Source organism: Petromyzon marinus, chromosome 38 (assembly GCF_048934315.1).
Source record: "Petromyzon marinus isolate PM22_M1 ecotype Great Lakes invasive population chromosome 38, UKy_Petmar_22M1.pri1.0, whole genome shotgun sequence".
Taxonomy (NCBI): Eukaryota; Metazoa; Chordata; class Hyperoartia; order Petromyzontiformes; family Petromyzontidae; genus Petromyzon; species Petromyzon marinus.
Window position 1 is genome coordinate 2,195,597 of NC_133704.1, and position 21,656 is coordinate 2,217,252.

Consider the following 21,656-nt stretch of genomic DNA (forward strand, 5'->3'; position numbering starts at 1 on the left):
AAAAAAAAATTAAAGACCAGTTTCGTTGAGGCCAGCTTCCTCTCAATTTTTGGATGAAATGAAAATAAAGGCCCAGCAACATAAGTACATTTTACAGCCATTCTTGACCAACTGCCAGCTGAATTCCCTTTGGTAAACGTTGCTTAACTGCCCAGAATGCAAAAAAATCAACGATATGTATGCAGATGGTTCTTCACGGAGTAACCCTAGTTCCCACATTGCACGACCCAAGCAACAAACGCTGACACATTCCGACAAGACTCTATGAAGAGCTTTATTTACAAAATATAACGCCTCTTCTACTGAAACGCACAAGTACAAATAATTCAATTGGACGTCAAACAGTACATTCAGTCTCATCTACCAAGAAATTGCACAAGCAACACATCCTTACGCATAAACCCTCGGTTTTGTTGAAAACAAAAATTGTACAATCTTATTTTTTTACTTTTCTCAAAAAAAGCCAAATCTCCCAACAACCTTTCTGAAATTCACCGAATTGACAAAATGCATGTCTACGTTTTGCCCCGACGACACACATTAAAGCAGAGGGGTGAATCGAAAACACAGTGGGGGCTCACTGCAAGAACGTCTAGTCAAGTATTTTTTTCGTGGACTTCAAAAGTGCGGCTGGTCACACGACGCAGTAATAAACAGCAGTGCCCTCGGTAATGCTCAACCCTTTCACCTGAAATGAGAAAGTAAACTCCAGTGCAACGGTTTCCAACCCTCTTTTATCGTGGGAAGAGGTGGCTCGTGGTGCCATGATCCCACGAGGTCACGGTGGAGGCTGGGGTACTGTTGTATACGGGTTAGATTAGGGGTGGCACCGCTTTGGATGGACACAAGACATGCACCTGGCTTGCAATAGGCTTGCTGCCTGGAGGCTATGCCAGCTTCACCAAGGGCCAGTTAAAAACTGAAACCAGGAACAATCTCAAGCTCACACACTCCCAGCAATTAATGCCCGCTTTTTTTCCATAAAGCTTACAATGTGAATGATGTACGTACGTTCTTAAATAATCATTTTACCCAGGAACATCTAAGACTTAATTTGAGTGGTGTTATGGAGAATATTTAACTAGAAGGTGAAAGGGTTGAGAGAGGAATCGAATCAAAACTGATTTTCTTCTGACACTGAAGCAGTAATACACATTGACACCTGCCAAATTCTACAGGGGTCCATCAAGTCACCCCTTTGATGCATTAACAGGCAGCAGCGAACTTCAGGGCAAGCTAGAGGGTGGGCAATATGACCATTTAAGTGGTCAAGATTCACCCAGTGCAGGGTGGGCGTGGTGGGAGACGTGCTACCCACGCATTACTTGGGCTACTCTGAGTGACCTAATCTTAAAGGAGAACTGTACAATACACACTGTCCGATCAGCTCATTGGCCAGGAAAGCTACACATTGCCTACACTTCGCCACCCTGAAGTCTGCCAAACTTAACAAGGACTGCGGTGAGCAAGTTGTCCTTGGAACAGAGGATGCCGTTTGTAGCTTAGCAGTGATGCGGTGTTGAGTGTCTGTGACAAAATATCGGGTGGTGGGATGTTCGAGGCGCCTCAACTTTCCAAATGGAGTCTTGTGAGATCTCCCTTGGTGTGACCTGTGGCCTAGCGCCACCCACCAAACCAGCAGCTCCTCTCGCCCGCCAATGTCTTTTTTTCTCTCTCTTCGTGACGTCATTACAGAATTCGTGGTATTTATCAAAGAGAATAATTGTGATGTAAATTTTCAACAAGCCTGTTTAAAAAAAAAACGCTCCCCCTCTTTTAAGTGGAGAACATTAAGAGGTGAGGGTGCTACGTTAATGCAGCCACGTGCCGAGTGCAAACGCCCTCTTTGATTATTCCCCAGACGTGCCGCTGGCGGCGCCAACAGCCAGCCGTGTAAAGAGCGCAAGAGAGATGGGCGGAGAATACAAAACCCAACAGCTGAGCAGCACAGGCTGCACACACACTGAGGCGGGGGACGTTCCCACACTTGCCACAAAACCCAGTCCCCCCCCCATGGTTGCAAAGTGACCCGATAAGAGTTTCGTAACGCTGTTCTATACGCGGGTGGGTTGTGGCCAGCCAAGCTAGTCGCACATTCCTGATCGTCATATACCATCAATGCACACTACTGTGAGGCCTGTAGATCCTTGCAGCCTCTCCGGCAGATGCTTGTACGAGTGGACATGTGCCGTATTTCATGTCGCTACGGGCGCGCATCATGGATGTGCTTCATGCGTCAGAGTGATTTTTAAGCGAACGTTAACATGTTCACGTGCATGATTCGCATCCCCACGAGCGCGTGTGTGTATTTCCTGTTTCCGTGGGTATCCGCGAGTGTCCGTGTGATGTGCATTGTGTGTTGTGCAGCACCAGGGTTTACTGGCCACCGTTGTAGGCATAGTCCGCCTTGTTGTGCATGATCAGCTTGTTGTCCACAAAGTAAAAGCTGTCGGAGCGTGTCTCGTACGGGTGGGCGATCATGTCCCGCACTACGGGGGTGGGGTGAAAGAGGGGGGGAAGAGGTGCAGTCGACAGTTAAACGAGAATGAAGATTTTTCCACAACTGGTGAATGCACTTCCCTAGAATAATATTCCTCTTGATAAAAAAACCCTATTATGAATAATGCAGCTCCACTTACTGCCGCAAGCTCCACTTAATAAAAAAAAATGCCACTTAATTACGTAAGCCCACGAATGCAACTCCACTTAATAAAATCAACTCATATCTTCCAGCCTACACTGCTAGTACACAGCGTTATCACAGCCTGGTTTTTGCCACTGTGCCATCTGAGGCAATGTAAACAGATGATCACCAAATAATTAAACGCAGCAACCACATAACATGTGTAATGGATTATTTTACTTCAATCAAGTGCGAGTTTATTTTGTGTGGCCAGTGTCGCCATGAACACACCCTCAGTATTATACTAAGTATTAAAGTAAATTAGCAGCATTATGTTGAGCGCAGTGAGCTCCACAGCCATCTAATTTCATGTGGTGACCATTGATCTCCATAGACATTGCTTCACTGAACATAATACACTGCAAATTGTTTCCCAGACAATAAATAACACCTATTTGCACAATGCCAGTCAAATTATCTGGCATGTGTCAGATCTCAGCAAATCGCAGAAGCTAAGCAAGTTAGAATATGGATAGTGATTGGATGGGAAACCATTATGCATAAAACAGGTATCATAAAGCTGCTGTGGGGCTACGTTGTCAGCAGAGGGAAATACAGCAAAATACATTGTTGTACTGTACCATGCTCCAACATCTGTACTCCCTCTACCTTCATCAACCCACATTGAGCATTGTGGTTAAATAACCACCACTGTATAGGGAGGTCCCTCATCCAGCAGTGGATTGAGAAATACATTTATAGTCCTTATAAATCGGCTAGCTGGGATGTAATGTGCATTCGAGTGTCTGCGTTAAATGGCTCAATTTTCACAACGTCCTCACGTTCATAACAAACTGTGCGACAACTAAAAAAATGCTCCGTGAGCCACTGCACAGTAACCTCTTGAACTGCCCCACGCCCTGCCGGGGCATTTCACAGTCAGGCCCGCATGTGGCGTGGCCAGGACAACGGGAAAACTACAACTAAAACGCCGCAGCATTTTCTACAAACAATATCCGTGTGGTCTAACACTCACTCTAAGAAAACAAGGGCAAAGCACACACTAAAATATGGAGAGAAACCTCTCCCCACTCACGGGCGTAGCAAAGTACTTTGTTGCATAAGCATCGGGAAAAAAACAAATGTCTGAGCCGTTGGGTGTTGAAAATTCAGATGCTGTGGTGTCATCACTGTGTTTAAGAAACAAGTAATGTCGTTGAAAGAGCACTCTTTTTAACTAATAACAAAGATTTACACCATGACTACCAGATTTCCATGATTACAAGACTCTAGAAAGTAAGATGACCCGGCAACACATGAAACTAGGGTGTAAAATATAAAGTTACAAATCCAGAGTAGATGCTGGGCAAAGAAAAGTGTTTTATATAATGGGAATAGAGACAGGACTTTGTAAGGCAGTATTCTAGAAGACAATTACGAACACTTCGCTTTAAAATAGGTAGAGGTGTCCTTGTGGAAGATTATCCTGAACGTGGTCTTCTGCTCTCTGGATAATAATGCATCTTTCTGGATGGTAATATATTTACCGAAAGATGATTCTGGACGAGATTAAATCGTCTTTTGGGTGAAAAATCGTTTATCCTTGACCCATGCTAATACAACGATTTGTGTATTATTTGGAATAATACATCCATCCTCCAACTTTTGCCTTAAAATACCATAATAAAGTATTTTGTGCAATGTAGAGAACACGGTTAGTCTTATGTTTACACAGGAAAGCGTCACTTAGTTTCAAAACTGTTCCTTCAGGAAGGCCCATGCTTGGAATGTTGGCTAATTGCTCAAATATTTTGATTGTGGAAGGACACTTAACTGCTGGGGAAAACCCACACACAAATGAGTTATCACACATGTTCATGCTTCCAAAACTTTACTCAATGTTACATACAATAGCAAAGCCCCAAAAATGAATAAATAAACCACCTGTACCATATTCTTTGGTTCTTTCGGTAAAGTCACGTAGACAGAAACGTCGTGAGTTTGTGTTTTCTAGATACGTGACGTTACCGAAAGAACCAATTAATATGAATTCCTTCAGTTATGAAAGTTTTAAATCAAAATTCACCTGTACCATATAAAAAATGATGGGTGAGCAAATAGAGTGTTTCATAACTTAGTTGTTGTGTAAGTTTAGACATTCTTTTTTCCTGGGATTCCCTGTATACTGCACATTCGAACTGCTTTGAAAGTATTTGGCCAAACATTCTTAGCAGAGCCCTACTGAGAATAAACATTTTTTCTGAACACACCAAGGACTCGGTAATTGTGAACTTGTATTAATGTGCTCACGCTTTGAGACGCTTAGTTATGTTATGGGCGCCACATTGTTGTATTCCATCCAGCAAATCACCTCACAGTACGGCAATTTACTTCAATGGATCCCCGTCGTCACCGTAACCATTGGCGTTGACCAAACACTGGAGATGTTTACATGTCACGGACAAGGAGAAAAGTGCAAGGGGCGGGCAGGCAAGCGCACCAACGGGACCACATGCAGGGACATTGTGGGGAGGCAGCCCCGAGTCAACACGAGCTATTGGGTAACCCGTGTGACAGTGCATACAAAAGGGGGTTTGTGAATAATTAACAAGGAAGCATAACTCAACCGGTGTTCAAGCAGGTGACAGAAGTTGACGGGACTGAACAGTGCAAGTTGCAGTCCAAGTAGTCACATAGCACACTTTCACTCAACAGCCGTCAATGGACCTTTTGGTGGACGTTAAACATTGCCATCATCACGATCAATGGGCAGAGAGAGCCCGTACTAGGTGTCCACTGCACATTACGTTACACATTTACACTTTCCTCTCTCTTGTTAGGTCTTCCTCTCTTTCCGGTTTCTTAAATTTTTCCCAAACAACACTTTTTATTTTTCTGTTGTTGTCCATCCTATATATGTGTCCAAATAGTACCAGTCTCCTTCTCACTATCTGAAGCTGTTAAGGCCAGGATACAAGATGTAACATGTGAACAAAGCGAAGCTATTGCATTGAAACGGTCACAATTTGGTGCGTACTAACAATTACAGAAAGTCAAGAGGGGTCCACTTCTAAGTCTCTTTTTCCATGTACGTTAGTGATAACGTGAATGTGCCCTTTAATTATGTTTACCATGTTCTAGTGGTACCTGAAGACAGTGGTTCTCACCCTTTTGTGACTACTTTGCCTGACCCAACATGGCTCTGAGAAATAAATGTATGAATGATCATCAATATTTTAACCAATTGTCCATTATGCGAGGCATCCTAACTATCTAACTGCAAATGAATAAAAAAGAAATGTAAACGGACGTTCTGCATAAATGACGCAATTGTCCTTGCTCACTGGCTACTTATGTTTACGGTCAATGAGTTTAAATCCATATGGATTGAAATTTTCAGTTATTTTATATTGGCAGACTCATACATGATTATCCACCAATGACTCTCACATATGATATAATTTCACATTTATAAATCACCTCACATACCCCCGGGGACATTGCCACGTACCCCCAGGGGTCCACGTACCGCCGGATTGAGTACCACTGCTTTAAGGAACATGAAAAAAGTAATTACATGGTAAAAAAAATTTCTTTAGACAGCATGTCCACCTCTCTCCCTGGCCTAACCCAACCATTTTAAGACACAATACCAAACAAGACTGAAGGCAACGCAAATGTGGGGGGAGCACTGACCAACATCCTCGGAGAGCTGGGGGAAGTCGTAGATATGCTCGCACGTGTTTTTGCTGTTGGGGATGCAGAATCCAAACTCAAAATCGAAGCTCTTGAGAAGCCGCTCGCGGAAATAGTGCCGCTCGATCATGCGAAAGTTGCCCACGGCCTTGTCCCCCACTGTGAACTCCACCCTGTATATATTCACAACGGGTGATAAAAAGGCAGTGCTGGAGTGAGACACATGGACACTTAAGAAAAGATCCCTGGGTTTGATCTTCCACGAAACTCATGGTCCACCCAAATCCACACAAACCATGGCAGAAAATGTAAAACTCTCCAGCAGTGTGCGACTGTGGGCATTCAGATCAGATTGTACAACATAACACCACAATGCCCGATCCACAAATACGAAGGAGACTTCACAGCGATACACTCCGCTGCTCGTGACGCGGTTATCTGGCTTGACCACCTAAATGTGAAATTGTAGTTGTTGCTTTGCATTTAAAATGAGCCATTCGAGTAAGACTGGAAGGTGGCAAGTGATAATAACAGCGCTTTATCAATGGACGAAGGAATCTCTACACATGTGGCATCTATAAAATAAGTTTTTAACCACATTTTACCATGCTGGTTAGTGCCAGGTTTGTGTACACACCCATGACCAGTTCCGATATTTCTAGCCACTGATGTTAGGCGTGGCTGGGAATGTTCATCGTGCAGAGCGCTAACCAATGCACAATCGCTGCGCTATAATCATGATATGTATGTTGAACTTCTTTCGCATCATATTGTCTTGAGTCCAACTGAGTCGCAGACGTTGTCTTGGGAGCAACACTATTTATTCAAGAAATGAACATAACATAACACAACCTACACTTGGGTGTTGAATGCTCATATAGCCACGCTACGGCAGAACTAGACAGTTCGCTATCCCGGCCCGGACCACTAGCTGGGTCCCGGACTGCGTGGCTAGAGGCTTCTTTTACCTGACATGGATCTTCATCATCAGCAACAAGAACAACCCCGAGCCCCTCACGGGGCCCCCGTTATATCGGCCTGGGCTGGGGCTGGCTCCGCCTCTCGCCCCGCCCATCTTCTAGATCTCTCGAGCTCTTTCCCGAAGGCTCCCCGAGAGCTCTTTTATACCACGTGACCGCCCAGCGGCACCCGTCCACCGGTGGCCCCCCTCTAATATCATCCGGTCACGTGTCAGCAGGTCAACCAGCGAATCATGCCCCAACGTAACCCTGGCTGGCCGACACTCCCTCTCGCTCCCTCACCGGGAGCCCGCACCGCACACTGCACGTGGTGCCTCTGCGCTAACCAGCGCTCACCCAAGCCCCGCTAGGGCTGGTGGTACTATGCCCAGTAAGCGGACTACACATAATGCCAACACATTATCCACCGTGGCTTTGTAAGCCCGGCACCACACAGTGACAATCAGTCACTACAATATGTAGCCAAGCAATTGCATAATACATGCAAAATATGATTTCTAGACAGCAAAAGGTGTGATGCTGACCCAAGGATTGGTCCTCACAAAATGCCTTACATGTCACAAGACATCACGTTTTACACGTACAATGCACACAGGCTTGTCTGTTACGATTCTCAACCTGGGACGTGTTGAACCCGCAGTGGCTGCGATAAGCTGAAGTAGTCATGTAATGAATCACCACCAAGAGATTCAATCGTTACCATGATTTTGGAGTCGGAATTCAATTCAAAAATCAGTTGTATTGTTTCATTTGTAAGCTTTCTTGTAAATTCGTCTCATTGCTCTTGTGATGATTGCTGCATTAACCAAAACGTAGCATTTGCATAATATACATTTTAAATGATCGATTCTCAGATGAACGTTTGCATTAATGTTCCGTAATAAATAATGCAATCTGATTAATAAAACGATACACCGTTAGTTACAAGACTACTTGATATGAAGTCCAATGCATGTGTCGCAACGTGCCAACAGATTGTGAAAATATCTACAAATCACCACCTTTTACCGCCATCCCTTCAAACGTTATAATGGTAAGAAATTCCGTCCATTACTTCTGCATTTACAAATGTGAAACAATGCTCACTGCGAGACTGAAGGCTGAAAAGCATTTGGCACTCAGGTTCCATGAAATTGAAGAGCATTTATCCAAAATGCTTCATCTGCAGTGTCCATAATGTCTCAGTATATTTATTTTAATTACGAGTGGCTATAAAATGAATGGCCGACAACTGTGAGTGCTTTCAATTGACTGAAAAATGAAAAACAAATTGCACCGCGTGTGGCTGTTCATAGCACCTGCACAATGCTTGCACTAAAATTGGAGCGAGCAGATTCTGTTTGAAGGCTACTCACAAGCCAGTTAATTATTTGTAAAGCATGACTGCTCATAGGAAATGTGTACCGATTCTCAAGGTTTGCAATTATTTGCATTAAAGATGGACATATATATCAAATGTTACATAATATATTGCCAACAGTAGCCCGAAGCCCTCAACTCGTCATAAACTCAGTGGCAGGTTACAACTCCAATGAACAATGATTTAAGGCCATGCAACAGTTTGCTTTGGTTGACTTAAAAAAAATGTTACCGAATATAACACACGCGCTTTGTTATGCTTAAGCAAGGTCATATATGAAAGGCCGTTTGCAGGTAAACAAACTCGAGATTTCCATTTGGGTTTTGAGGAGTTAAAATATTTAAAACAAACCAGAAATATTTTAAAATAAAACCACAGAGGGCGACAACTCAATGCCTTCTTAACGCAGCTTTCCCTTAAGCACCGTTACCGTAGCAACAGTCGCCTAGGACGCAGGCGCTGGGCCGCGTGCACGGCGGAGCAGCAGATTAGAATACGCCACCTCTAGTTAGCCAGAGCTATTTATAGGCACGCCACCCACACTCACCAGTAACCACAGCAACAGCACAGCCAATGGAACACCAGGGGGCTCGGCAAAATAAGAACTGATGCTTTGTTGTCACCCTTATTCATAATCGCAGTGAACAAACGGCAAGAAACAGATAATTGATTTTTCATATCATAATAGGAACGCAATACAAATCCAGAATGTAAACTAAACCACGATTAATCCTAAGGAGATTGCTCGAAAATGTTGAGACGCATGCAGTGTCGTTTTTTTTAGAGTCCACAAAGGTTAATGCTGATAATTGACAACAGCTTTCCAGTTATTATCCGAAATGCCATTCTTGAGTATTCTCTGACCTGCTCCAAGTAAACACGCTGTGTGACTCAGCTCAGGAACTGTCAATAATAACCAAGATGTTAAAAAGACAACTAAAGTGTACATGCTGTATGGAAATAGCTGCTAAACTAGAGACAGCTGGCTCATCCTTCCAGAGGTCCACGCACACCATGAGGATCTTTCACACAATTCCAGGGAGACAAATTAATCTAAAGCAAGGATTTTACACCATTGACCTCCCCACAGGTCCGAGATTATGTCAGTGCTGCTCGAGTAACGTCGCCAAATGTTAGAGATTGAAGAGGAACAAGATGGCTGTGGTTGGAGGGCACTCTCCCAGGATCCGAGGCACTGGCTTAAACGCTACAAGTGCAGTGTGATAATCAGAATTTAGAAATGGAACGGTACGTTTAGTGTTCATCTTAATGACAGGAGAGCTCGTGGCTAGTGGTCCGTGCGTGGTCCGAACAGACGTCGCCCGGTTACTGTGCGCGAGCCGCGCACCATTAGCAGTCACGCAACGTCAACGCGCGAATGCCTGCCCCCCTTTTCCATTCCACTTGCCCCCCCCCTCCCCGTCACAACTCGCTCAACGTGTGGTGGGTGCTCTGGCTGTTGCCATGGACTGTGGTTGCTAACGGAAACTGTCGTCATGGGTGTGTTGCTTTTCTATCCACTGAACTCGTTTGACCAAATGCAGGGCTGTGTACAGTGGAGTTGTGGGGCCTGTACAACTGGAGACGATCCGCGTGTTCTCTAATGGCCCATTTGTGCTTGCGAGTGTGGAATGGCCACGCGTCGTAGATTCAGGGGACGCATCCTGCATTGTATTCCGTCAAAGCAAAAAGGAGTGTGACTCATGAGAATACACATGTCGATTTGCCATCACTTTAGTGACAGATTCACTCGCTGCTGTGGGCGTTCTGTTCCCAACGAGGAGGCTGAGAGGCCCACACGTATTACGGCTCTTTGCACAATCGTCGGTTCATTTACATGGCAGAACATGGCTAACATCAGCATCAAATAAAAACAATGCACTTACATTTTGTGAAGTGACAAATACTACACTTTCAGTAATTCCACTAACCACGAATCATCACCACACATGCAGACTTCTCTTTCTGGTATAAAATTTTATGAGGGTCATCATCATTCTTTATTGCAGTATTGGTGCACTCTCGCATTTATTACCGTGCAAGATATACAGCACTGTTAAGCCTACAGTAAGGAAAATCTAACCATTGTGTATTTAACCTATACATCACAATGGACCAGAATAAGTATTTATTCAGGTAATATATGGAAGCCAAACCATCTACGACTTTTTATTTTATAACATTGAACGGTCAGAAAATGAGCCAGGGTACCCTGAGATTGTATCTCCTTTCTGTGGGTGCATAAACAGCTACGTTGCTACACAGAAAAAAAATGGGAAAGCAAATGAACAGCACTTACGTGGCACCGACAGTCCGGAGCCGCAGGAAGGCGGGAGTGAAGTGATAACGAACAAACCGTCCAGCATTAGGGTCCACCTCCTCATCGTCGTCATCATCTCTTTCTGTGGGAGACAGCAAACACTGAGCGAGCCATATCATGACAGGGAACAGCTCAAGAGATCCACAGCACAAGACTCCTTCCTCCTCTGTGTCTTGCTCAGTTAATTTCCCTTACCTACTCTATGGAAGATGCCTTTAAACCACAGCGGCCAGTTAATTTATGACGTGATGTTGTTTATTGTACACTCACAGCTGGATACAGTCAAACAGGGCACTGTGCACATTTTGGCTAGCAGGTGGCAATATTAATTATCAACCGAGATCTCCAATCTTAAAGATGATTGGAGATGGCTGGCTCAATACCGACATGTGAATCAGCTGCTTGAGCCAATTCTTTGAGCTACTCAGTCAACTCCACACCCTCCATTTTGCCAAAAATGCAATGCGTCAAACATCACAGTATGCGGGCTATGCAACCACCGTGCATGTGTGTAAGTGCACGTCTTCACAACGCGGTGTGCTAAACGCACACACCCACTAACGAATATTCGCTGTACACTGAACACAAATAAACTCCTGGATTTCCAAGTCTGCTGTCAAGAGGGCCCCCTTACCTGCAGCAGGGGGCTTAGCAATCTCAAAAAGAACAGTCCCGGACTCCAGGTCTCTGATCTTGAACCGGGTGAAGTCGATGTTGTAAATGTTGGCATCTGGCTTGCAAAGATAATCTAGAGAAGAACAAAACACTGTAAATAAACTAAAAAATAAACAAGATAAGGCAGGTTAATAATTGACCATTTCTAGTTTCTGTAGATGTGTTCCTTATATATTCCGAGAATCTATAGCTTAAACACACAAGGGCATGCTCACAAACAGCAGGAAGGCACAACTTCCATCATGCCTTGCATATACATATCAAGTGATCAGCATATTGTATCTTGTACTACAATGCTCTGAAATGTACAAAAGACCAGATATTTTTGGAAGTGAGCATTCCAGTGGTACGTTTCAGGAGCTACAGGAATTAGAAACGTCCATTTAAGAAAACACCCCAACATTAATGATTGATATGGCCACCGGTAAAGTTAATAATTTGCTTGCAAAAGGCACGGCACACAAAAAATCTAAACTATTAGAACACCAGTTCATGCCACACATTTTGTGCCATGTGCAATACATAACTAAAACACTTGCATACGGCTTGAATTGCCTTTATTGATCTAATTTGACATTGGCATTGTGCATATTCAACCTAAACAGCAGGGCAAGGTTAAGAGAATATATTTTTTTGAAATGAACGATTTTAATTAGCGATTACATTCGATTTTGCTTCGTCTTATCGCTACCAGGCCTTAGCCTTCTATAAGCTATTCAGATTTCAAAGCACGACGACAAGACAAAAGCGTTCCACTACCACTGCAAATTTTCCAACTCTTTATGCAGGCCATACAAACAACATTCAAGAACAAATCACTAGACACATCACGCATATCACTGTTGAACAAAACGTTCCACCAACACACAACATTATCAGCGATATTTGTGAAGAGCCGGATGGCCTTTTCATTATGGTGAGTGAGGCATTTGAGCGGATTATCGAGAGGGGTGCGGTATGCCCTGACCAGTGGATAGGCACAAATTGGTTGTGCCAGAGAACAAATCCCTAAAGCCGCTAGATTATCTCCTGTGCGCCCTTTGAATGCACCGCGTCGAGGGACGGTGCCTGTGAACGGAGGCGCTGTCGTCCGCACAATCTCTTTCAGCTTTGTGCGAAAAGGCAGGTGCCAGAGACTGAAAATTAGACATCGTACGTACGGCAAAAGAACGAACACTCCACCACAATATGAGTAAACTATCCACGTGTGTGCCCTGTGTGTCATTACTCTATAAGACAAAAATGGTGACATTCTTGGTTCTTTCGGTAAAGTCACGTAGAAGAGAAACAATAAAATAATTTAAATAAACATATAAAACAATAAAATTCTCACGACGTTTCGACTGCAACACAATCATCATCAGGTGTGAAAACCACAGCAAGAAAATTAATCAAGCTGATTTTCTCTGCCGTATGATCACAGCATTAGCAATGTCGTGACGGGAAGAGTGACACACCACGATACACGCCAAATGCCTTTCTCGTGACCCAGGCACTGCAAGGTGGTGGAACCTTGAAGGTTTGGTCACGTGCATTCACTCCCCCTCAACCAACGTTCGCTTTGGTAACCCTCTTAAGGAGGATTACCGTCTTTCCAAATCCTTTAAAGCCCAAGAGCCATAACATGCACTAAAAATATAACACACAAACCAACAAACGGTATCTCGACTTAATTGCAAATAAAGGCTTCCGGTCATAGTTCATGATTTAGCAAAGGCAAATAGCCAAAGATAAAATTCTAAAAATAAAACGGGACAGGTTTGGCAAAGGGTGATTAACATTTTAAGGCAGGTGTTAGTTAAATTGCAGCTTTTGCCAAATTGCAACTGCGTTTATATCAACACGTAGCAGAATAATGAGCATATGTCTCATGTCCTGTGCTAGTTGTCAATGACCAAGAGACCGTTACACCCTGCGTTGCATTTGGTAATTTAGCACTGCAGACTACACATACAACACGTAATTAGCATCAACACAGATGAGCACGATAGGCAAGCCTAAAAGAAAACACCACATTTAAAGAGTTGCAGTGCACTCAGTAACGGCACACCAATTCTGTTTACGAACGATCAACTTTAGGATGTTCTTGATGAAAGGTGGGCCACACGCATGCCAGCGTGCGACGAGATGACACATAAGGCTTGCATTCATCTTATGAAGGAAGTGGTTACATCAGACGCTTGTTTTTATCCACCAGTGGTGGATGTTCTGCAGAACAGCCAATTGTAGAACCTGTGCACCTACACCCATCACACGAATGTGCCCTGAACACCCACGCAGATGTTGACCAATGGAACAATAATAATGTCATGAGTAAACATGTGGAAAATATGAGACATTCATTTAAGTGCGTGCAATAAAAGCAGCCTGCAATGCCAATACTTTTATTGTACAAATATTAATAGGTGCATGCCAGGGTATGTACTTTCACATATTTATTCAGAAATGCCATACTGAATCAATTGACTATTTTCAGGAAGGTAATGCATTGGGTTTTTATTTTAATGTTTTAAGCTAATCTTGATTTGAAGCTTTCGTGACTGCAGGAATTCATTCTTTCGGTAGTCTGCAAGACTTTGTTTCAGTAGCTTTCGCTCTCACCTCAAGACGGTCGCTTGTGTTGCGATCGAAACATCGTGATCTATTACTTTTTCTACCTACGTGACTTTACCGAAAGAACCAAAGAGTATGTTTTAAGCCAATTAATGAGTGTTTATACAAGTGGGAGGAAACTGGAGCACCCGGAGAAAACCCAGGCATGCGAAGGGACAACACACTATTCCATGCAGATGGAAATGGATGGCGATTGGTCAACTTCTCATGGAGAGCCAAGGTACGGCACCTCGACGCCCATGGGAGGTTTCACAACTTTTGTAACATCCACCAACCCTCGCCTCCACAATGACGGATGATAGCTGTGTGCCACCACCGCCCGGCTTGCCTACCAAGCTAAATATGTAGCTAAATCAATTATATTCAACATTTGGGTTAAACAACCTGTTACATTTTTGCCAGAAGAATTGATACTGCATTGGATTTATAACAGGTGCACATTTTATGATAAACTGATGAATCAGCCTATGATTATTGCACGTATCAACCCCCATGCTATTCAGAGGCATACAATAATCCAATTCATAAGTAATTGCAAATGGAAAACCAGAAGTGCCTCACAGCAAAAAAAGCCCTTATAGAGGACATTCAACAACACACAATACATATTAATACAGGAGCCATACCATTTGCTCAGCTCATCAGGATATGGCACAATATGGCTTCCCGTTCATAAGAGAAAAGCCACAAACCAGATTAGATTCCAAATAAACAGCGGTGGTGTTGAAATGAGGGACCAGAGCTTGGGCTATCCCTATCCCAAACCAATCTCCAGGTTGAGTAATTGCAGCATTCTGCCTCTTCAACAAATCTGACAAAATATCAAGTTAATATCCAAAATTAACGATAAATCCCATTCCAAAAAATTCATGTCACTTAAAAAAATGAATGACAAAATTATTCCACCTATGTCTGTAAATAACAATTCAAAGGTTGAGTATTTTTATCTGGGCTGTTCCATTTGTGGAGTAAAACAGATTGAATCAAAAGCTGCATGACTTAATATGTAATCCTTACAGCTCAAACAAATTGCTGCTTCAAACCAATTTATTGCCTGGATAACTCCTTGAATCTTTTCTTAATGCCACCCCAATGGATTTTTCTAGTTTGGTTGCCATAAGAGGCCCAGTGTATCAGCCTCGGCCATCCCAACAGGACAATAACAAGTGTCATGTCACCGTGTGAACAAGTACACATTAGCAATTCCGTCAGCTGGAGAGAAGATTATTAATTTTTTATACAGCTTCTGTCTCCAACATTCTGGTTACTATACAGGTATTGTAATGCTTCTTAAAATTACCAGATAACCTTTAAATACAAGTGAGGGTCAAACGGGAGCATGAGTCTCTTTTCAAGGGGGCCAATGGCGACCCGAGTTTTAAAAAAGTACAAACAGTACATTCCAATCTGTAAACAAAACACGTTAATCTATCGAGACTCGGGACTGAAACCCAGAACATGAGGAAATACTGCAAATGTTAATAATCAAGATGAAGGCAAATTATTAAATTCAAAACTAAGCCACTAAAGCAGTCTTCTAGTAATACAAAAAACTGAAACCATTTACAAACCAACCACACGTAAAAAAACAAGTCGTGGGCAGTTTCAACACAATTTAAGTACTGTATTGGCAGAACGTAGGCGTCATACCCATACTGCATACAGTAAATGACAGACTTTACACGTTGTCAACCTAAAAAGACGTCTGAATGCAAGTTAAAAAAATTAATCAAACGTGTCAGCACTCGAACAAGTGCTAGACGCTCACTTCTCCTGCCAGTCCAGAGCCAGTGGAAGACATTCTAAATTTAGTCTATGCAAAGAAAAGGCAATCGATATTCAAGAAGTGGTCCTCACCAGGTGGTACCGATTTTTAGCAAATATTGAGGGACTATACCATGCACAGGCCGATGGCAAATAGGGTATCACTCAGGCCCAATAAATCCCCTTAAAATGCCCTGTGTTAACAGCTAACCGGTAACATTAATACATATACAACGGATTGGTCATTTTACCATGAGCCTATCAGGCCAAGCCAAAGCCACCTTGTAGTTATGAAAACCGAATGAGGAAATGTCGACGCACATATGCATACACGTACAATGCAAGCACACAAACACATACCATCCACACACGCACTAAGTCGCTTTAATCTTCCTTTGTATACTGGTAAAAACACAAACCACGCATCGCAACGGTGGCATGCAATGCAGCGATGTACATTCAATGCTACGGCTTTTGCGTTGAACGAATAAAGGTTTTGCGGCCTCCTCGTGAGTTGTCGATACGTCTCCACGACGGTGGGTCTATCTATCGAGTCTCCCCCCGAGATTGAACGATGCCTCTCCCTGCGTGAGGAGGACGTGCGGCGTTTTCCTGCATCAAAACATTGCTGGCGTGGCGTGCGTGAGGCCATGTATTTTTTCGCGTGGCCGTGCATTCACTGCTTGATTAACCACGTATGATCAGATCACAAACATCCCTGCGAACATGCACCTGCATGCGCTCAAACAGAATCGGCGTGATCCGATCTCAATTCTGATCACACGCGGGCATTCCTAACCCAATCTGTGTGTTGTGTCGTGTATTACTGTATATAGTGTAGTGTATTGTGCAACGTATGTGTACAATGTATGCATATAGTGCAATGCTCTTGTATGGTATATTGGAGTGTATTTTATCATGTAGTATCGTGGTGTATTTGTATAGTACACTGTACAGTATGGTGTAATGTGTGAAATGTAATTGCATATCATAGGACCTCCTTTGCCAGTACCAAAATATAATAGATTTTCCCCCTTTTTCTGGCAACAAAACTGAAACCTTTTTACAAGGATTCATGTCTGCATTAACCACAATACCTGCAGTCAAAATGCAAACAAAAAACATACTATGATAATATATGCATTGTCCTTGAAACTGATTGGTCCACACCAAGGGACGGCTTTCTTTTGAGCCTCGACCCAATTGGTGCTCGACCAGATGACGCCAAAAGGGGAAAACCCCTATTATTACATTTTGGTACTGGCAAAGAAGGTCTAATGAAACAAACCATGTGTTAAGATGTTAAAACACCAAACTGCAACCTTTGACAAGGAATCATGTCTGCATTAACCAGAATGTTTGTGGTCAGAATGCAAACATAAAACACTCTGCAGAGCTTGGGGTGAGCATCTATCATGGGACCTCCTTTGCCAGTACCAAAATATGATAATAGGTTTTTCCCCTCTCATTACTCTGATAGTGCATTGTCTTTGGGCTGTACGCCTTTTGGCGTCCACTGGTCTAACACCGTTTTGAGACGAGGCTCAAAAGAAAGCTGTCTCTGGTGTGGACCAATCAATTTCAAGGACAAAGCATGTATTATCAGAGTTTGTTTTTTGTTTGCATTCTGACCACAAGCATTGTGGTCAATGCACACATGATTCCTTGTAAAAAGGTTTCAGTTTGGTGTTTCAACATGTTAACACCTGTTTTGTTGCCTGAAAAAGGGGAAAACCCTATTCTTTAAATTGCATAGTGTCGTTTATCTTTATCGCCCCACTCATGTGAACTCTGCGTTGCTGGTTCTCCATCTCCACTCATTCCTGTCCAGGTCCATCAATCACGTTCGTCATAGCCTTGCTCACTACTTAGAATCATCCATCCTAGGCCTGCCGCTCGAGTCTACCCCCCACCCTCCAGGTGAGTGCAATGTATGCATTGTATATGTAATTACGTATAGTCCATGTAAAGTATTGTATAACACCGTTTTCAGTTTCGTATGTAACGCGCAGTGTCATGCATAGTACGGTGTATACTGTATAGTGTGGGGGTTGTATGGTGTAATGTACAGTATAGTGTACGTGCGTTGTTTAACGTATGTGTATTGTGTAGCGTAGGTGTACCTTATGGGTCTAGTGTGTGGCGTAAGTAATGGACATCTGTGAAATCACCTTGGGTAAAGGCGCTATATAAATATAAGATGAAAAGAGCTTCGTAGCTCATCGGATTCCTCCAGTCTAAATGAAGATTCTGATTCTAAAGATTCTGATGCTGTCGTGTACGCTTAGAGCGAAACGTTTGTGTGTGCTGTGCAGTGAATGTGTAGTGCGTGGTGTTACCCTGGGTATGGATCGGAGCCGTGATAAAGACATCTTCCTGTGAGCACAGCTGTGCGCGTTTGGACTGCAAAAACTCGACTAATTTACCCAAAAAACAACGGCCAGGTTGGAAGTGAGTTTGACGAAGATTAGTATCGCTTGACAATGTGCTGTATATGAAACATTGCCACACTGGACAAGTAGAACGTTTTACAATCGTAAAACATTATCACTGTCAACATCTTTCCCTTTGCATTTCATTATATTTGCAACAGCTGTACAACCCCAACAGATAATCCACGATTGCTGTAACCGTGCCATAAACTGTTAAAAAACAAATCACCAAACGTAAAGAAAAAGTGTAATTTATAGGCCCTTTAAATTTTGGAACTCGAGACGATGAATGCACTCATCCCTCCAACACGAGGCGCTAACTTCACCCCCATCTTCCTGCTTTAGGAGATGAATGCACCACTCATCTCCCAGCATCGTACTATAACGTACAGTCCTCATCTCCCAGCGTAGGCAAATGAAGCAACTCTCCTCCCTGCTTAACATAACTATTAATCTTCCTTCACTGGAAGATAATACAGCACCCCCCAACTGCCTAACACTCCCTATAACACTAGGGAAACCCCAGTCGTATCTTCCTACATAAACAGACAGACGTTAAGGTCCCAACCCCATTTCCCATTAGCGCGGGTGACTACGTACGGTGCAATAGAAGTTAACTCATCTCCCAGCATAACACACATCATCATCACGCTGCCGCCCCCTTGCATTCGACGATAAAAGTCCGCCCATCTCCGAGCACAAGTGGCAATCCCCAGTGTATCACCCAGTGAACAATTCTGCGAATCTCCGAGCACCAAGCCCCAAAGCTACTCCCGTGTCACCGCCCGTCCGCCCTGCGCTACGAGCACCGGGGGGAGGGTGGAGGCGCCGCGTCCCTCCCCGCTCTCACTGCGAGTGCAGCGGCCGAGCTTCATCACGTCGTCGGGGCTCACGGCGCCGTCCCGCCGGGAGAGAAGCAGTTGCTCCTCTTCGTCTGCGGCGGCGGCCGCCCGCCTTCCTCCTCCTCCTCCCGCCACCTTGAGGCGCAGCGCATCGCCACCTCCTCCTCCGCCTCCTCCTCCTGCAACCGCGGCCTTCGTCTCGGCGCCGTTGGCCGTGGCGGCGCAGCGAGACTTTCCGTTCGGCTTGCTCATTGTTGCCGTAGTTGCGCCCGCACTTTGGAACTGTTGCGAGCGAGTTAATTTGCTGATGCGAACGAACAAACAAAAAAAATACCACGCACGTCGCTTGTTCTCAACGCTATGTAAACGTCGTTCAATGCAATGCTGGTAAATTTCTTTTTAACTTCAGAATTGTTTCTCCTCACGATACGAGACTATCGACGGGTTGAGCGTTCACGGTTTCCTTTATCCGTTTAAATCGCGATAACGTGTTTTTTTTTTCAAATAATCGCACTATTTATCCAACCGGCCCAACCACAACAGGTTATACGCCTAAATTCGTCGCGGCCTCGGTAAACGGCGGCGATTGTGTTTTTATCTTTTTCCCCCCCCCCGAAGTCGTGTTTAACAATGGCGACCGCCTTTAATTTTCTGGGCGGGAAACGGCGACGAGGAACGACGCCGGGGCCCAGCGCGCGCCGCCTCCAATGACGCCGCGCGCAGCGCACTCGCCCCGCTATAACAGCGCCCACAGGGGCGTGCGGTGGGAGAGCGGGGGTGGGGGAGGAGCGAAGCCGGGTGACGTCACGAAACGGAGGTTTGGACGGCCATCTTGGGTAGGGAGGTTTTAACGGCATTGGGCGTATAACAGCGCCCATAGGGGCGTGGGGTGGGAGAGCGGAGGTGGAGCAGAGCCGTGACGTCACGAAATGTAGGTTTGGACGGCCATCTTGGGTAGGGAGGTTTTAACGACAGGCTTTCGCGACCGATATTCATACATTTTTATATTTAGTTTTGGGGTGAGAGATCGTGTCAATATAAATGTCTCGTGAAACTCGCCGCCACCACCAAAAACACAGCCAATCAGGACGGCTTTGTCACGTAAACGAAACGTTCCCAGTCAACGACAGCGCACCAATGCGCGCTGGCGAGAGTAATACCCACGACGTTTTACGATCGTTGTGGGGGTTCTGTCACGTAAACAAAAAAAAACCTTGCCCAATTAGTCAACTACCTCAGCACACCTTGTCGCCGCCGCCTTAGTCTATGGCGTCATACCGTTGTCTTTCAAGTCCCGTGTCTCCCATGCCGTTGCTAAGGGAGTAAGGGGGGGGGTGTGCGCGTCGAATTAGTTTTTATCCTTTCTCTTTGTTTCCCTGGGGGAGGGGTGGGGATAGCCTGGCTGATGTGGTCACCTCGTGGATGATGGTGGTTGTTGTTGTTGTTTGGTGGTGGTTTTTGTTTCAAGGGACATTTAGCTGCGGGCATCTTTGGAGAGTTTAACACAGTTAAGAGGCTTTCGCGACAAATATTCACGAGGGGTTTTTGTTTGTTTAAATGTTAGATCGCGTAAGTGTATAAGCCAACTAGTAAAGGTTGTCACGTAAACAGAACGTGGCCAATTCGTCACTAGTACAGCGCACCGGTGTGTTGGAGAGCCACGCCACAACATTTACAATCTCGAGTACGACGTTTCGCCAGTAATTACAACTAGCTCCATCAGGCACACGTTTCTTAACTCAACGATATCTCGAGCTTCGGGCTACGCTTGTCTATAAACAACGGTGGCACCGTAAGATGCGAAAGAAGTTCAACATACTGTATATGTCTTCTTTGGTTCTTTCGGTAAAGTCACGTAGAATGAGAATAAAATAATAGATAAAATAAAATAACACAATAAAATTCTCACGACGTTTCCGCCGAAACGTCGTGAGAATTTTATTGTTATTTTATTTTGTGTTATTTTATTTTCTCAATTTATTATTTTATTCTCATTCTACGTGACTTTACCGAAAGAACCAAAGAAGATGAATCCTTGCAGTCACGAAAGCTTTAAATCGAAATGCTGTATATGCGTTGGGAGATGTTAACTACCTCGCCTGGTATTGATGAAGCCGTGTGTTCGATCCCGACCCCGATGCCTGCTGCTGCTGCTGTATATTTGGAGTTTGCGGTGTCTCTGTCTTACCTGGTCGCGTGGATTTTCCTCTGGGTCCTCCGGGGGTTTCCCCTCCACATTTAGAAACAAGAATTGAGAATTTTTTTTTGCTGCTCTGAATTTCCACGCTATGAGTCACTTTGTTGAGCTATTATTTTTGGCCTGGTCGCTTCTGAAAAACATTAATACCTCA

The 21,656-nt window shown here is 44.2% G+C and overlaps 1 protein-coding gene across 1 annotated transcript; it reads right to left on the minus strand.

The window, feature by feature from the left end:
• Nucleotides 1-253: 253 nt before the first annotated feature.
• On the minus strand, nucleotides 254-20,038 carry LOC116950268 (protein unc-119 homolog B-like). The gene is made up of 5 exons (XM_032967952.2): nucleotides 19,314-20,038; nucleotides 11,614-11,727; nucleotides 10,959-11,061; nucleotides 6,320-6,492; nucleotides 254-2,489 (listed from the first exon to the last, which is right to left on the minus strand). The coding sequence occupies exons 1-5, from the start codon at nucleotides 19,555-19,557 to the stop codon at nucleotides 2,377-2,379; spliced, it is 747 nt and encodes a 248-aa protein (XP_032823843.1). The 5' UTR covers nucleotides 19,558-20,038; the 3' UTR covers nucleotides 254-2,376.
• Nucleotides 20,039-21,656: the final 1,618 nt, after the last annotated feature.

Excerpts from the sequence above, each read along its gene's own strand:
- LOC116950268 (XM_032967952.2), bottom strand. The coding sequence starts at position 19,557 with ATGAGCAAGCCGAACGGAAAGTCTCGCTGCGCCGCCACGGCCAACGGC. Across the intron at positions 11,728-19,313 it reads GCTCGGCCGCTGCACTCGCA|ATTATCTTTGCAAGCCAGAT; the intron begins GTGAGAGCGGGG and ends GTTCTTCTCTAG. Across the intron at positions 2,490-6,319 it reads CCAGCTCTCCGAGGATGTTG|TGCGGGACATGATCGCCCAC; the intron begins GTCAGTGCTCCC and ends CCACCCCCGTAG.